This window comes from Manacus candei, unplaced genomic scaffold (genome assembly GCF_025592945.1).
Source record: "Manacus candei isolate 608988 ecotype Guabito, Panama unplaced genomic scaffold, ASM2559294v1 h1tg000008l, whole genome shotgun sequence".
NCBI lineage: Eukaryota > Metazoa > Chordata > Aves > Passeriformes > Pipridae > Manacus > Manacus candei.
The window spans coordinates 21,668,697-21,687,977 of NW_026138056.1; the positions used below are offsets into that span (position 1 = coordinate 21,668,697).

General features: G+C 33.0%; 1 protein-coding gene across 14 annotated transcripts in view; it reads right to left on the reverse strand.

Moving 5' to 3' along the window:
* The window catches only part of ASPH (aspartate beta-hydroxylase), a 109,879-nt gene that overhangs the window by 64,523 nt on the left and 26,075 nt on the right, over positions 1–19,281 (reverse strand). For 12 of the 14 annotated variants that reach the window (XM_051770967.1, XM_051770959.1, XM_051770940.1 and 9 more), the window contains 5 exons: positions 5,734–5,823; positions 4,412–4,486; positions 3,756–3,917; positions 2,056–2,115; positions 453–509 (listed from right to left, as the gene is read on the reverse strand). In XM_051770967.1, coding sequence (XP_051626927.1) covers positions 453–509; positions 2,056–2,115; positions 3,756–3,917; positions 4,412–4,486; positions 5,734–5,823 — 444 coding nt within the window. The remainder of the gene's footprint in view (positions 1–452; positions 510–2,055; positions 2,116–3,755; positions 3,918–4,411; positions 4,487–5,733; positions 5,824–19,281) is intronic. The other 2 variants (XM_051770950.1, XM_051771002.1) reach the window with 2 other exon arrangements.

Here is a 19,281-nt window from a genome sequence, read left to right on the forward strand (position 1 = left end):
CGAGAACTTAAATAGTCACATATTTAGCACAAGAATAACAGAACTAAACATACTGAGTTAATACTACAATATTTTATTTGAAAGTAACAGCTGAATTGTAAAACACATCCAGGAGATGCACCATAAGACAAAGAGTATAATAAGTTCATGCACATTTGTATTTAGGTTTAAAATTAAGAACATAAGTGGGTCTTGGACAACCAATCCATTGATTAGACTGCAAGACTCCTGACAGAACAAGATTGTAAGTATTTGTGGATTGGATTCATGAAATGTTATGCTCACAAATGGAATGGTAACACAGTGGTAAAAAAATCAGGCTTACTTGAAACAACCTAAAAACTGTTTGAAAATAAAACTGTGATGAAACAGTCAATATGACATATTACTTTGTAGCAGATTTTAAAAATGTGAGATTATATCATCATCTGAAGTAACGAAAATTTACAAACCTGGAGCTTCTGGATCACTTACTCTTCCCTCCATAGATACAACATAATCATCTGAAGTTGTAAATTAAATATGAATAAATATTTTGACATAAAAAATAGGATTTTTTAAAAAATATTTGATTGTTTTAACTTGCACCCATAATGCATCTGTCAATAGCTAAATGTAGCTCCTTAGTTGAAAACTGACAAATTAAAACTTTACAAAGTGATACAACTTGACACATGGCAATCTAATGGAAGGTCTTGGGTCAGTCTCTCTTGTAGTCCTCTGTTATACAATCTGTATGAAAAGTAGATCCACGTGAGCCATTACTCTCCAGCATATTTTTTAATATTTTTTTTTAATATAAATGAAAAATGTAAACTTCCTCTATCTTCAAATTCTACAGTATCTTCTTAACTGACGTGCAGGAGTCTGACTTCATGATGATCCACAGAAGACAAGATATGAGCCAGAAATCAGACCTTGCAAAATATGTACTTCACTTCTGGCATCACAGATTTACAGCAATTTACTTCTTTTCACTACCTAGCTAAATATTTGTATTATTCTCCCCATGACTACAATTCTTTGCAATGTTGTTGATATACCTGGTATGACACATCTGAAAAAACACGATACTGAAGGTAAGAAACTAATCATCACAGCTTGGATTCTAAACCAGTAACTGGAAAGCAGTAATCTCCTACATAGTTTGGAATAAACAGTGTTAGTTGAGTAAACAATTTTTTTTCTACTTTTCTGTCACATTTGGCATCAAACAGGACTGCAAAGTCCAGAACTAACATTGAGTCAAAAAGAAGAAGCCTAGTCCAAACATAAATGCATATCTAATGTAAATGGAAAAGGCTGTCTGTACTATAAATAAACACTGTTAGAATTCTGAAGAAAATATTTATCAGACAGCAGGTAAACTGTAATATCGACCTAATGCTTCTACATAATGGGAAAGATGAGCTAATGCCATTGTACATGATATCAAGCACAATCGGAAGATGACTATAAGCTAATTGGATTAGTCCAGGCAAAATTTTAAAAAGCTTTCAAGATGTATTAAGGTGAGCAGAAAGATAGCACAAGGATAGTTCAGAATCATGTCCTTGGCGCTGACTCACTCTCTGATAGTAGAGTCAGACACAAAGAAACAAACAATCCTGAAGAAAAAGTTAAAAGCTGGATGCTTCTGATGCCAAGAATAACAGTCTAGAAGAACTTTAGTGTTGCAAACTGTAAGAAGGCAGTAATATAAGCAATAAATCTCATTCTCACTTTCTTAGACTGTACAAACCACAGATCTCTTGCCTAGCCAGATCCCAATCATGCACAACAGCCAGAAACACACAGTAAATATAAAGTTTGTGCAGCAATGAAAGCAAAGCTCCCATTCCAGTCATCCACTAATAAAGACTTTCAACAGCAAGTATGATACAGTCATCTCAATGTAAAAATATCCATGACAATACAAGAAGTTATTTGGAGAAAAAAAATTCAAAATTACATATTTCTAAACCAGTCTAACAGTTTCTATTTTTCTTTCTCATATAATTTGTTACACTTAGGCAGAAAACCAGTATTACTTAGTTTAGAAAAATAAAATGATACCTGGAACTTCATAGGGCTCAGACTCCACTGCTTCAAGACCATCTGCCAAAAGATCAGCATCTGAAAAACAAATATGTTTATACAAATTGTAACATTTTTATATTAATACACAATACCACAAACCCTATAACAGACATTATGTAAGAATGGAGTCAAATTTCTAAATAGAAATTCTAAGCAAATTTCTTTTAATGGCAGCAAGACATATACAGACTGAAAAAATAATACAATTTTGTTCTTCTATATAATATTGAGAATGTGTATATATGAATAAACTCTATACACACTTGCCCAAAAAAGATGACTATCCACAGAAAGTTTTGTGTAAATGTGAAGGAATAAGAATATATTTACTTTGCCTTCTTAATTGCAATGATATAAAGTAAGTGGAATTTGAGTATCTCCTCTAGTGTCCTACTTTAAGTTGAATTGTGAATGAATAAAAGAGATACAGAAACAAAGAGGTATAATAGACCCAGATTGAAAAGAATTACTTCTGTTGTGAAGAAAGAATCTCAGTGTACTTCCAGTAATTAAAACTTTCAGATGACATCTGTTACATGAGTTTTTCAAAGAGATGTATTAAGAGACGTGTAAGATTTCCAGTAGGGCAGATAAAAAGCATTCAGAAATCATTTGCCCCAGGTTGGATTAGATCATATGATTCTGCTTAAATATTTTTACTATAATTTTTATCATCCTGTCAAAGCCACAAGGCAGTAAGATATGAGCATCTTTTTTTATATGTCTTCATCTCTGCAGGACTTACAACATAATTGATGCATAACAATCTCTTAGGGAGATACATTTGAATGGAAGAAGAATAAGTCTGTCTAGAAAAGGTTCTTTTAATAAACTCTTAAAATTTAGTTAAATAAACCAGGAATTCCAGAGGTAGACTCTATACAGGTATTACAGTTGGGGAATGGACAGACTGAGAGTAGCCCCGCCAAGGGTTGAGTTGAGGGTGCTGGTAGGTGAGAGGCTGGACATGGAACACCTCTTGTCTGAGAAAAGGCTGAGGGAATTGGGGTTCAGCCTGAAGAACAGAAAGCTCTAGGGTGACCTTATGGGAGCCTTTCAGCCCCATAAGGACAAGAAAGCTGAAGAACTTCTTACAAGGGCACATAGTGATAGGACAAAGGTTGGGCTTTAAACTGAAAGAAGGTAGGTTTAGATTTGATATAAAGAAATTCCTTACTGTAAGGGTGGTGAGGCACCTGGAACATGTTACCCAGAGAAGTTGTGGATGCCCCATTCCTCTAAGTATTCAAGGCCAGGCTGCAAAGGGCTTTTGAGAAACCTGATGTAGTGGAAGGTGTCCCTGCCCATGGTAGGGGGGTTAGAACTAGCTGATCTTTAAGGTCCCTTCCAACCATTCTATATGATTATAGTCATCCCTCTATTGTGGAGAGATATGCATATCTGGAGCACAGACTAATTTGGTTGAAAACCAATACAGCATTAATTAAATAATAATATATAGTTACCTGAATTCCAAAACACAGAGCATTAAAATATACATTTTGATTTAAAGATATTTATTTGCTAAATAATACTATCTGTGTTTGATACTTGCTACGTCTCTAGTCTAAGCAGAAATTACAAGTCAAGCTTTTCATGAGACGTTTACATTTGTCTGGGTTGTTTGGGTTTTTTTTTGTAAATTTAATTTTAAATGTATTTAATCATTCAGATACCTTTCTGAATTGAGTCTGGTGTCTCATATGCTTCTGGTATTTCGTTCTCTAATTCTCTGTGCATGTCATCTGTTGTAGGAGCTTCAAAAGTTTCTCCATGTATTTCTTCCTTCACTTGCCACTGGTCACTTATACTTTCATCTACATCTTCGTGCCTCTCTCCTAGTCAATAATGCAGATTGTTAGTGAATACATACTCTTTGGTATATTCAATTACCAGCAAATATTCAGTCTTCAGTACACTCTTTGGGTTTTCCAACAATTCTCTAAAGGGTATGAGGAGGGGGACAGATGATTTGTCTGTACCTGCCAGCACGATAAACCCAAACTATCTACACTGACTTGACAGGGTCTTCTCTGCCCACAGTAAAGGCCATCTCTGTTCTATGCATTCTTGTACTCTATGCAGTATATTGAGCAAGTTTTTGTCAACTGACTGATTTGAACTATTGCTGCCAAACACCTCTGGGTAAGAGGCCACAGCATTAGGATTTGGTGACTGAACTTTCCAAATTTTCTTGAAAATGACATATGAGCTTAGAATGTTTTATGCAGGCAAAACTACTTTAAGTGCATACCAAAACCAGACTGAGATACATCTAGCCTATGGCAGTATTTATAAACTCTTCAGTGATTCCTAAGTGTTAATGCATTACCAGGCTGGGAATGGAGAGTTTCATGAAGAACAGACTGACTTTCGTCTTCCAATTCTACGTCAGCAGTCTTGTACTCTAAAAGGATTATAAATTGCAGTGAAAGTAAGTGTAAAAGGTAATGTCTGAACATCAATCACATCAGATTTGTTCTGAATATGAATTCAAAGAATTTATCTACCTGCATTTTCTGCACATATATTTTTCTCAAGGGCAGTAACAACTTCAGATAACTGTTCAAACCAAGAACTCACATTGAAGTAATTATTTTACTAACACTTTAATCCTCTACCTTCTTACAATTTAGGCAGCAGCACTAGCATGTCATATTTGACAACAAAATGTCACTTGTAAAAAATAGGGTCTTGTTGACTTTATAAACAGGGAAAATAGATACTAACATTACAATATCAAGGTCTTATTCTACTAGGAATTGCCAGGAGAAATCACAAACTGGTTTCAGGGACAAGTGACTGGCATCTAATACACCAGACCAGAACATAACAGGAATTTGCATGAAGTGTTGCCTTCATATAAATGTCCTGAAATTAACACTCAGAAATGTTACAGCACAAAAAAACCAGATCACAGCTGCATTTTCAAATAAAGACCTAAAATGGTACCAGTTACAGAAAAAAAAAGTAACACAAGTATCTTATAACAAAATTTATATTCCATTTTACTGGCCACATACTCCATACTTGTGCATTTATGTGTTAGGCTGATATAAATATCGAGTAGGATAAGCCACTCCAAGTAGCAGAAAAAACATGTACTCTCTGAATAACACTAAAATGCAAATTGCGCACATGAAATGTGACATGTAAACACTTTTCCTGAATCCCTCTTTAACCTAACACATTTTACTAATACTATGGGGCTTTTAAAATGTTTGGCTTTTTTTTCAACAGTAAAAGCCCTACTTATGGTACTTATGATATACTATTGGTTTTAGTGGAAAAGGGAATATTTGATTGTGTTATGAAGTTGGTTCTTCAGGGTTTTTTTTTGTTTAAGGTGGAGAATCCGCTGTTATTCTGACTGGATATACAGTTGCAAATGTATCTAAACCACAACTGTACATCACCAGAAAGTTATTCTGATGCAATACAGATACAATGGTAACCATGAGGGCTGACTAGAGCAACTTCTAGACAGTAAAATTTTACACTTCTCATGGTCTGTAATTTACACAAAGTTATCAACAGTGATTCCTGTTAAATAAACTTTAATAGATAAGCAACACAAAATCTATGAAAGTTTGTATGCTAAAGAAAGAGAATTATAATTCAAATGAAGCACCTATGATTTATTAAAGGCCTTACCTGATTCGACATAGGATTTCTCAGCAGCCTGGACAGTCTCCTCAGATTCTGGTGGTGTTGGCTGTGCTGGGACAGATCTTTCTTTAAGGCCTGCATTTTTCAGTTATAAAGTTAACTTCATGCTCCTTTTGATCTGATTCAGTTATAAACTAAGAAAGTTGTTTCAATTAAATTAACTGATGTTACACTCTCCAAAAATGCATTCAAACAATCATAATTGCAGGGCTGTCTGATATACAGTGATATAGACAGAAACTAAAGTGTATTCAGACAGTAAACAAATATATTTGGAAGACATACAGCGAGGGAGGGGAAAAATACACAAATTTAAGCACTTTATTTCAAATTAACTAAACAAATGACTATGGTATTCTCAACATCTATTCAGTATCCAGCAGAAAAATAGGAAGCAGATTTTTTTCACTGTTTTCAATTTGGGCAAAAAGCGTTTCATATGATCAATTTTATAGCTTCTATGAACATTTAATTTGAACTTTACAAAAAGCTTCACAGAAAGAGAAGAGGTATTTTAAATTCATGTGTTACATCTTAGATCTTATGAAGAGAACTGTAGTTTCTTCAAAATAAGGTAATCTGAATCTCCAGCTTCTTTTGACAATTAAATGACTACAGAAAAAGTATGACTGATGGAATTTCACCAGTTAAATGCTTACTATTGATACCACAGAGTCTTTCTACATCAAAACACAATGAAAAGAAAGCAATCAATAACTGCAATGATCAACACCTTGGTGAGAGATAAAGGTAACTCTTAGACGTGAAAGATTATGCCACATCTTAAGACAACATAAGCTCAAGAATCTACTGGTATTAGGCTAATTCTCCTCTCCAATCTCCTTTAGCAAGGTTCAAGGAAGACTTATACAAGAGGTTCAGACAGGGCATAAGAAAAAAGTTACACACATGCGCATCCAGCCTGCACCTCCCTCAGACACAAAGGAAGTGAAACCATTGGAAAAGGCTGCACAGAGAGGCTGTGCATTCCCATCCTTGGAAGTTTTAAAGACCACACTGGATAATGGCCAGAGTAACCTGGTCATTCCTCTGAAGTGACCCTGTTTTGAACAGGATGTTGGAATAAGGATCTCCTGAAGCCCCTTCCAAATGGCATTCTTCTATAATCCCACATCCATGGTCAATTATGATAAGACTACCTTAAAGAAACACACACACACACACACACTGCCCAAAGTAAACTAGTTTTTCAAGAGCTGTATACACAGAAATCAATAGAAAAATATTATTTAATAAAGCAGTGGCTACAATATAATGAACACTCCTGTACTGCTAACCATCTTGTAAAAGTAACTTTTAAGTGGAATAACATAAATAATAATAATTACCATGTTTCTAAAGGAGTCAAAAATATCTCAATACAAAAAGGACTAGTATGTCTAAACCCAAATTTGTGTAAAACAGAGATATTATTCTATGCATCATGAGAAAAACACGTATTTATTTCAAGTAGTGGAAACAGAATACCAGAATCAATTCTATCTTGATCTATTATTAAAATTCAAACAACCTGAAGATAAGTTAAGCTGTATCCAAAAGTACTGTAACAGATTAACTCCACTATCGTGAAGTCAAAATCAGAAGCTAGGAAAAAAGCACCAAATTTACCTTTAATTTTTTGCCAATTTTCTTCTGTGTTATTAAAAAAAAACCCATAAAACATTAAAAAATATTATTAAGACATTAATCTCTTGCTGCAGGAATATTAATTGCTACAAAGGTAAGAACTTACTTCCTTCTACAATCACCTTTAGATGAAGACAAAAACAGTTACTTAATATTTGCCACCATCTCACACTTCAGAATCTGCAAACACAGACAAGGCCACACAGACCTTACACATACACCCCTCCATGTAAGTCTTCGCATTCTCCAATAACCCACATCTCCAGTAGCAGACAACCACCTGCTCTGCTTCATGAACAATAAATGGAATCAAAGTATTTCAAAAGATAGTCAGTATTTCACAGCCAACAAGAACTATGGTTACTTAACAGGAAAGAAGGGACTAGCAAGAGTACTTCTTGGTTTTGCTTGTGCATTTCTCAACTTGACTTTCAAGCTTTTTATACACATCTTTCATGTTTATCACTGATTCCTATACAATCCTGTTGAGTACGGAATTCATTAAGCCATCTACTTTTTGCAAGATACTATCTTCTCATTTTTATTAAGTTGCATTCAGTTTTCGTTTGTGTGGTCCATTTTTTTAGCTTATGTGATAAACTGCCACATTAATTTTAATTACAATAACATGTCATAGAGATGTACAACAACACAACAGATCTCTGGGGCAAAAATATCATTTTATTGTGTGGTTACCTGTATAGCCTGGAGTGCTGCTCAAATAAAATGTTCCTTGAAAAGAAAAAACCCCACCCAACTTTTTTAGAACCAGATAAACTTTGGGTCATAGATACAACAATACGTTAATCAGAAAAGCAACTCATTCCAAATTTTACTCCCACACGGTTACAAGTTCTATCACATTATGGGAGAAAATAAAAAGTGATGTGCACTATACCACTGTGCCACCATCCTTGAGAAGTGTGATTTGAATGATCCTCTGGTCAAATATTTATCTTAACACTTATCAGAGCAAAGCTGAATAAATACATCTATCATCACCAAAACCTAAAAGAGAATGCTCATTATGCAAGTGCATTTATTAGATCTTCATTCGGTCATATTTTTTGCTAAACACTATAATGTTCACAACACACATCTCTTCCCTCCCTCTTCATGCATTTATAAATATTTAGAAAACACCTTGGTATATCATCTCTGTTAATTATCACAGCTAGAACCTTAAGCTCCTATACTATTTTCTATAGCTTTAACTCAAACTGTTTTTCATAACTATTTGAACAATGTTTCATCTCCTTTAAAACAAAATAAAATCAGATCATTTTATACCTCTAGGGATCAAGGCATGTTACAGACACATGGCTAAGTGTATTGCCAACTGTTATACACAAAATTTTAGCAAAACCACAAACAGAATTAACCTTCAGGACTTCTTCAATCTGATATTACCATCCATATGCATATACTCATTCTCAATTTTTCTCCTTAGTTTTGTTTTCTTTAAACTAATACTGCAGTATTAATAATTATTAATTAATATGTTATTAATTAATAACGTGAATAAATCTTAACATTTCATTACAAATTTTGTTCTGAATCCTATGTAATTATATTGTGCAATTGCTTGCAATATACTTGCTTTCGAGTTTATTCAGAAAATATTAATTTCCAAATAAACTTGAAAGCAAGTATAGATTTCAATAACATACTGAAATATCTCTAATATCTCTGCAGAATGTTTCGTAACTTTATTTATTCTAATGAGACTGCTGGATAAATCCTTCCTTGATGCTACAAATACAGAACCTGTAAGAGCAAACTAACACAGGACCTTGCTCATAGAAGTACCGTGCACTTGAAAAGTGTTGAAGGAAATAATAGTTGCCAATATATATAAGCTGTTCTCTAAACAAGTTCAACCAGAACAGAGTAGTAGTAGCATATCACTTCTTAAGTGTAAATGGAATCCAACAATGCTTATTAATAGTGAAATAGGTGGCCTAATTTTAAGTAGTGTTCATTACCCAAGAACTTGGAAAACTTAGAAAAATCAGGACACAGTTAACTGAAAAGTGACTATGAATCAAGCTTTCCAACCTTTACTGATAGAGCTAAGTAAATAATTAAATAAATAAATAGAGGATTGTAGAAAAGTAAAACATATTTTCAATATGGATCAATAGATAAAAATGTTGCAATGTATTGCTTGAGTATACACTGGAGTCTCATAAACAAGTGCAACACTGAAGTGGATTTGACTGTGTATAAAATAGTTTTCTCAGGGAAAAAACATTTTACCTAGGGAAAAAACATTTAGGAGGGAATAATTTACATTTATTTGATAAGTTCCTATGACAATACAGTCCATTAATGCTCCTCTTCATTGCTTCTGTGAAACAGAAATATTTTGTCTGTGAGTTTCCTCTACATGTGTCCAGATAATTCTGTTAATATTGCTTTTAAACTTGCATTTCAAACACAATATTAAACTTTCATCTCCACATCAAGAAAATAGTACCTAAATACATGGAAACAAGGAAGGCTAAAAAAAAAAAATAAAAATCAACCATAAAGCCCCAAACCCATATTTAGTGTAGGCTTGAAGTAACTGACATGAATTTGACATTCCAATGTTTTCAATACACACTGGGAGCCAGGCACATTAACATACGTACATACTTGAGTTTCACAGCAGGTCTTTCTGCTTTGTGTTTACCATACTAGTACACACTGAACAGTTTTCAAAAAATTATTATATATAGCCTTTTTTCACATTTATTTCCAGAAAACATTATTTTCTTACTGCAATTTTTACCACATTCATATAACTATGCTGAATTTCTCATTCCTGAAGTCTGTTCCTCTTTAGCAGAATGGGAACTGTTTATTTCTTTTCTTTTTTGTCTTCCTTGGATTGGTTTTTGACTATCTTTTTTGTTTCTTTGTCTTTTCCCACATGAGTAGTACCATCCTTTTCACTGGTTGATTTTTTTGTAGTCTCCTTGGATTTTACATTTTTGTCTAGGCCTTTTTCCTTTCCTCTGTCTCTTTTAGCCTTGTCAGAATCTTTCTTTAATTTATTCATATCAACAGCTTTCTTGTCCTTTCGATCAGTAGCATCTTTTCCTTTCCTGGCTTTCTTTTTTTCTTCTTCATCTTTGATTTCCTGCTTCTTGGATTCCTGCTTCTCCCTTAATTTCTTGAGTGATTCTTTAACAGCTTCTTTTACTTTTTAGTTTTTCATTTAAAAAAGAGGAAATGTTCAATAAGAGAACTATTCTTAGGTCATAAAATATCTTATGAACAACTATCTAAAAGTTTTGATCAAATTCTTATTTAATGTTTGTTAGATGCCAATTTAAACTTGTAAAATTAACTTTTAGGCTTTAAGCAATTTAAACAAATTAGTTTTGACTTCTAGCAATATCTCACACCATGCAGCCAGCAAGCAACCTTAGCTTATATTGCAGCTGCATCTGAAAGAAGCATTAATTTAGTGAAAACCATGCCTCTATTATCTTACTGCTAACTAACTTCTGCAGAATGCTAAAACTTTTGTCTGTGAGCATGAAAATCACAGTAAATTTTGAATCTTTGACATCAGTAAGACAGTTGCAAGTGTTATAAATAAAGTGTTATAATACAAATATATAATGCAACATTTTACCAATAATACTACCTCATATTAAGCAAAGACTTAAAAAATATATCTGATGTACATATTTTGCAAGAATAAGACATAAGTACACAAAAATTAAGAAGAAATAGCAATGTCCTGGTGAATTAAATCAAATTCAAAAAAGTTAACTGGGTTTGACCATATTCAGTGAAATCAAAGTAATAATTGTAAATTAATTCTTAAAACTTTGTTTTTTAGTTATCAGTAACACTTTTTTGTTTGTTTTACTTTTGGACTTGTCTCTCGTGCTTATTTTCTCTATTTTAATTCACATTTGGCCATGACACAGTATCTAGATAATACATAATAAGAAAAGTCAGAACAGAAACCCTGAAATTTAAGTTCAATATGTTTAATATTTAATTTTCAATACTTCCATTTTGCCCACAGTTTTGAAAAAAATTGCAGTACCAGCAGCATTCTCCAGAATAAGGAATTTTTAACTCAATAAAATTTAAGGGTTTTTCCATTAAATCTCCGTATGCAATATTTGCATTTAATTTTAAAATTAATACTCCCACATTATTGAAAAGCAATAATGATTTTTAAATATAAACAGCTCTATTTTTATTCAGGCTTTTGAGAGAAACTGCAGTCTGCTGTGGCAAACAGCAGGTAAGTGAGATTTCTGTAACCTGCCTCTAACCGCTGTGTAACATTTCTGTGGAGTGAACAATTCAATCACACAGCTTAGTCTAAAAGGAATGACATCGTATTTCCTTCCAAATGTTTTCTGACATAAAACATTTAAAATATGTCACTTCATCATTCTTATATCAAACATTGAAAAATAACCCAAAACCCAGGAATGAATTGAAAAATGACATTTATTACCATTCTCGGAAACACACAATTTGCAACCAACTTATACCAAGCAAATGTGGAACAAATGCTAAAAATTTCAACTTTGCACAAGATGCTAAGAAAAGTCACATTTATATGAGCAGAGAGTTTCCTTCAGTAAATGCACTTTCTTTCTCACATTTGTATGATGAGCAAGCATGCATTTTTCACATACTGCTAGAAAAAACAACTTAAAGTCTAAGCGATTTAACAAAGAAACTGCATTGTTTACACAGTCCCATGCTACGAAAGAGCATAACTGAGCAGATCTAAAGAGTTAAGCACCTGAAGTACATCTGGTACCTTCGTGTTTTGCTGAGGCTAATTAGCTTTTTTTGTCTCTCAACACATCTAAGACCATTATGGCCTGTTCATACAGCAGTGTAATTATAAATAAATATATGGCATAAATTGGTTGCAAGCTATCCTACTTTAAGTTTTTAGAAAGTGTATAAGTATCATTACTGCAATCAATTCTGCAATTAATATTAAAGTGGAAGTCATTGAACTTTGCCTAAATTTCTCCTACCTCTAAGAAAGAAACAGATGAAACTATTTAAGTACAGACTTAAGCAGAATTAAGGCGCTCTAGTCCAACTGCAATATAGTAATAGTATCATGAATTCATGAAAGACAACTAAAAGAGGATTTCACACAGAGCAAAATCTTACTTAAAAACATGCAGAATATGAAATTATCATAAACTACTTACACTCCAAACAAGACAACTGTTGTAAAAAAATATGCACAAACAAAATATAATCTCTAGTTAGGAAAGCACTCGCATTGCCATTAAATTACAATCAGTAATAAAAAAAACTTACTGAAAAACTGCAAGGATAATAGTTTGCTGCACCATTAGACAACACTTAGACACCATAGCTGGTATTAGTAACCATTATTATAACCTGTAATTGGTATTTGCAATGCACATGCATTTCATACATCATTATCTGCAAAAAGAACATTAAAAATACCTTTGAGTTTAGTTTTTTTCTTGGCTACCCCTCCTGGTTCCTCACCTAATTTGTTGCAAAATGGAAATAGGTTATGAACATATCCATGATGTTCAACAAACTTGACATAAAATTTCCCAACTTGCCACGCTATGTAAAAAGCTAACTTTATGTAGCACCCTGCAATGCTATGGAGAGAGACCAAATGTTAACTCATAAGGAATAAAGTACCTTCAGTTGTAAGACCACCACAAGTACAGATATGAAAGACTAATTAATCAAAGAAAAGTACCACATTACTAGATGCATGCTACTTATGATGCTTCTTAACTCCTTGGAGCTCAGTTCTCTCCAGACAGCTGCCACGTCACTATGACCAACATGCCAGCTGATTTCTCTCTGAGGTATTTGTCAGTTCTCTCTCAAACCCATTAACTTGTTTCTATAAAATTTTATAAACATATTAACTCTAAAGATCTTCAAGCACATAGGTATTCTAGATTACATAAATTGACTATTTTCTTACAATGAATTACAACCTATGTTTCTTTATCCAACTAAAAATAAGTGTTTTAGCAAAGGTATTGCTCAGATTCCAAAAAGCAGTTGCCATTTCATTACAGTTAAAATATTTATTGCATTACTTCAGACTTTTTAAGACTGTTAAGACTTTTATTAAAAAAATAAATCCTATTCTCCAAAGTCAGGTGCTGCCCTCTTTCCCCATTGTAGCTAACAGAAACTGAGGGCATTCAGCATCTTGATTGTGCCTTATACCTAGTTCCACAAGAAGAATGAAGGCAAAAGCCTTTCCACAAATATAAAAACATCATTAGTTTAATCTTTTTAATACCATAAAAAGAGACTGGATTATCATTATCATGACGCTGTGGATTAAGACCTAAATCCCACAAATGCAACAATTTTAACCACAAAAATCACGCACATTGCTACCCAAAAGCCAACTAGAAAGTAAAGTTGGAAAGTCAGTGTAAATGTGTATTTTTAAACACATACATAATCTTATTAAACTAGAAGAGATATTCCCATGTCTCAACATTAGGTTTCTTTTTCAGACATATAAAGCCCCTACACTGGATACAGTTTGCACCTTGAAGTTCAGTTTCTAGAAAACAATAAATACCCAAACTGTGTCACTATATGTCAACATTTATTCTGAAAAAAAATCAAAACAAACACCACCCCCTAAAGACTCCCCAAAAAAACAAAAACAAAACTCTGATATCCTACACTAAAAACAAAACAAACAAAAACACAAAAAAAACCAGACAAAAAACCCACATAAATTTTAAAAAAGTAGTAAATAAAGTCATTGTAGTCAATTTGCATATAATTTCTCTATTAAATGTTTTCAAAATATCAGGCATTGACATTATGGTCAAAATTGCTTTAAAAATGGGTTAGACAAGTAAAAATACAATTTTTTTAATTATTTCCTTACAAACTCACACCTGGAAATGAAAATCTTTTTAAGCTTTTTCCTCACAGATTACCACATTGCTGGTGCACAGAGCTCTAAAATCATTATTCAATCTTACTACTTCTAAGCACTGCATGGAAGAAGAAGTTCATATAAAAGGAAGAATAGACTTCAACTGTTATACTACAGCATCAATGAAAATATAAACAATAAAAGCTACTCAACAAAGTTGCACAGAGTCATATTTAAATTTCCAGCTCCTCCTTTCTTTTCATACTAAAATTAAACATTCCTGGATAATTTAAGATACACTTTTAAAAGCATGTATTGACAAGGAAAACTGTAAAATTTTACAAAGATCAGAATAGACAAAAAATATCATAAAGATATTTCAAATTCTTTGAAAATAAAAGTACATGCACTACGTTGAAAGATTACAAAACACCTTGTTCACTGAGTACTGATATTTCACTTGTTAAATATTCAGACAAGTAGTAATTTCTTTCAATCTGCTTTTATACAAGGAATAGCAGTAAGGTTCTCATCAAATTATCAATTCATAATTACATAAATCATATATAGGTGAACATCTTATTAATAGACCTATTTACAGGAAAAGTACATAAAATAATATATTTCAAAATCTTACTACGTAATAATCACAAGAAAGAAATCCTGATGCATCTTGATTTCCACCTGGACTGGGTCCCTACAAGGCACTACAGAACACAAAAGTCAGCCCCAATTAGCCTGAAGCACAGGTGCAAAAGCTTTTCAAGATAGGAATGTCCTGGACCTATGACAAAATCTGGCACCTAAGTAAACTTGTGGCAAAGACTTAGGCTCTTACAGCCTTGGGGCACACCAAGCAATGTTCAGTATTTTATAAATCATGTAGTTGAACCTGTAGACCCTTATTCTAAGGTCCAATTCAAGTGTCTTTACACTTGTTTTGCACTAGTTTTAAAGTTCCTTCTTTTTTCTACTCAATCCCACATTATAAATGTCCAGTGCTGGCAATACAAGATAAAAATATAGAATTTACAACTACAAATGTGTTTATAATGGAATGTCAGAAATTGCTACTATTGGAGTCAGTGAATTAAAAAGTAGACTTCAGAGTTAACATAGCTGGATAGTTTTCCAATATTTTCCAAATAACTACTTAAACAGTCATTCTAAAAAATCAAATACTCTGGTGAGAGTGGTTATTTTCACATAATGCTTAACAGTAGACAACTTGGTATCTTAACTGATTCTTTGAAGCTTAGGAATATTAAAAAGCATTCTTATGCTTTTTAATTAAAAAGTTTAATTAAAAAGCATTCTTATTCTGCAACAAACCCAGTAATTTCCTCTATTTTTCCCCATAAAAATCTTTGAGGACATTCTCCACAAATCAGCATCAAAAGACAAATATAAAAGTACTATTTTTATTCAGAAAGATACGGATTGCAAAACAAAAATAGATAGAAGCACTTTCTTTTTGAGCAGTTTCACAGATGTTAACAGATAACATTCTCACATTTAACAGTATATTGAGAAGCCTAACACATGCAAATTCTATTTTATTCATTTAATAATCCTGAAAACTTTAATAGTCTTGCTAGGCAAAAGGCTTTGCCATATAAAAAAAAAATCCTATAAATGAATTTCACCACATCTACCTGCATAAACCCTTTTAACCTGCAGCACCATGCAAAAAAAATCTAAGCTAATTAAGGTGGCTTATCCACTTACACGTGAAAAGGAAGAGGCTACTTTGCAAATACCATAGAAAGCATACGGTCCAGGTTAGCACTAAGCAGCTGACAGACAGAACTTGCTACCCTTCCACAATTTGTGCAATGCCTGGATAACAGGGTATAAAGGGTCAAGCTCTAAACATTAGGACTTGTGTTCAGACTCTTGCCTTAATTCATGATGTCCCATCAAAACCTCCTTAATCACACAAAAAATTAGCAAAAGATATTAAAATTGTAGCATTAAAAAAAAGGAAATACAAATCTGTAAACCAAAACTATTATTAACATTTTTTTCCTCTCCTTTTTATTTTCCTTCTCCAAGAACTGCAAGTCAGAAAAAGCAATCATTGTTTGCATATGCACCTGCACAAAATTATTACTATGATTCTGCATTTACAATGTGCTACATTGGAAATACAAGGTCATCTACTAAATAAAATAGCTTACTGACAGAAAGCTAGCACCCACTTACCTTAAACTGAACTCATTCCCTGTTTGCAGAGTGCTGGGCTTAGCAAAGCCTGTACCTCTCACAAATGCAAGAGAGTTTTTTTAATTCATACAACTAGCACAAAAAAAAATCCCCAACACCAAACTTCAATACATTCTCAGTACATTGCTTCAATACCTCTTGTTTATTTAACTGCCTAATTTTAGAAGAAAAATCCAGATCAGACACACGTGGCAGAAAGCATTTTTCTCTTCTGAAGTCACAGATGCTTGTATCGCATCCTATGTGAGAGATGTAAGAAACCAACGAGCAAGTTTTGCCTTTATTAGCCTCATCTTGGGAAATCCATCCTAACTGACCATTAGAAAGACACTTTTTAATGTATTTCATGTTGCTGTGCCATCATTATGATAGTTGCTTATCTTGTGAAAATCTAACAGACAATATAGTACACTTCTGTCCAAAATGACTGATCTGTACACAACAGCTTTTCCCACCTCTCAAATACTAATTAAATCACATTTACAATACAGTTGGGGGTTTCTCTCTCCCATCTGACCATGAAATGGTCTTCTACATCTCCATCCAACTGTAACCTACACAAAAACTGTTATAAAAATTTGATTTCTTCTGTAGCCAGTCAATTCAGACTAATAATGCAAATTTTTGAAAGGCAGTGGTGGGGGGGAAGTATTGGCAAAAAAAGTTGTTGCAATAAGAATTTCAACAGATACGCAAACAATTTACTGTTCACTTTCTTCAATTCTAAGTTATTCTACAGTAATTCTATAGTAATTCAGTTACTCTCTTCAATAAGTCATTCTATACATTATGAGCGCTGTGATGTGATATAAAGCACTCTTTTACTTTCAAATCAAATACTGTTGAAGGTGGTCACAGAAATCTGGGGTTCGAAACTTCCACAAGTTCTCAGCCATTTTAGAACTATGGGTATGTTTTTTTCCCCCATAAAGTTCTTTACATTAGTATCACAAGAAAGCAAGTTAAAGGTTATGCTACAAAGGTTAATGCAGTATTATGTTTGAAGACTGGCAGTTAAAATAGCAAACATTTACCAACACAAGAAAACGGCACAACAAATCAAACTAAAAATTTAGGTTTCAACTTCCTCAACTGATTAGAAACAATTTGTGTGGACTTACAAGCAAGAGTTGAGATACAGTTCTATTTTCCTCACTTATTTGCACATCATACTCAGATTAACCTTCTTGCTCTTAAAATCCTTCTTTAAAAAAAAAAAATTAAAAAAACCCCAAAAAACAAACACCAACACCCAAACAAAAAACTGCCATGCTGATATAACTGAAGGCTCATCCTAATCTTATTACCACCATTACTAGCCAAGTTCTGCTTGCAATGACAACAGTTAATACATGCAAAGCAAACTCTTCTATCCCAAACTTGCAGAGAGCTTTGACAGCTCCATTCACCGCTGGTAAGGGTTCAGTTGTTAACTCAAGAGGAACAGCACCAGGCAAGAATGAATGCTTCTGGAAAAAAACCCTATATTTACCCTATTTTTCACCCTAGGTTTTTCACCCACCCCCATCCCTTCTTCTTCTCATACAAATTCTCTATTTTCCCACTATAATTGTTTTTGAGCAGACTTCTACAGACTTAATAAAATCAAAAGGAACATGCACAACATGAAATCATGGCCTGCATTTCATCTCCGTATCCCTAGTTAAATTAATTTACTGTTTACTGATCACCTATCTCAGTGCCTGAAGTTTTCTCATGGTTCAAGCAATTTATCTCTATTTCACTTGAAGCTTTACCAGTTTAGCAATATTTATTTTAACTATTTGGTATAAACTTCATTATATAGAGTTCTTACAGTAAATGTTTCCTTCCTCTTTTTGGTTATCTAGTTCCATTACTGAAGCATCTACAATAGAATTCAATGTTCCATCACAATGTTTTTAATTCACAATGAAAGGTATCAGTGATGAAATTCTTATTTCTAATTCAAATCTGCTTCTAAAGTTAAAAGCTCAAAAAAACCCCCAAACCAAACAAAACGACCCAAGTTTACTTATTTCCTACATCTCAGATACTTTACAAGTTTGTTCCACTTGCTAAGAAACTTTCACAGAACTACTAGCATTCATTTTTACAATGTATGGGAGATTTTAATTTTCTTTGCCTTAAACTTCATATATCTCATTCTAAAAACCGTTAAATTTACATGTTGTTAACTTTTTTACATCCTAATCCTCAAATATTTTGGAAGAAAATGGGATTAATAATCTTGTGTCTCTATTTAATAAACCTTGAGCAGCAGTATTAACAAATCACAACGCTTTGCTTGCTTAACACTAGAACTTTTTTATTACTTTTAAAAGATTCAACAGAACTCTGAGTTAGATGATTTAATGGAAGTTTTTTGAAACGGGCATGTTAAATTGTTTTAAAACTGTCATGCCAAAGTAAGTGAAAATTCATTTATTTTAAGAACAGATTAAAATTTTAGCCTGCAATCACTAGTGTTAAAACTTGAGTATCAACTTCATATAGGAAACCAATAAAAACTTAAGCAAAGCAGGCATAATAATAGACAATTTCATATAATTTTAATAGTAATCTGTTTGAGTACATAATTAATATACGAAAAGGACAGCTCAAGTTCAGCTTTTGATATCTGATACAAACTGCAGAACACAATTATAAACTGCCCTTTCTACATCTGTAACTTCATGAGAGCAGACAGAATTCACATACATGGAAAATATTTTTGGAACAACTGTCATAAAACAGTTTCACAAGAAAAAGATTCACATTTGTAAAAC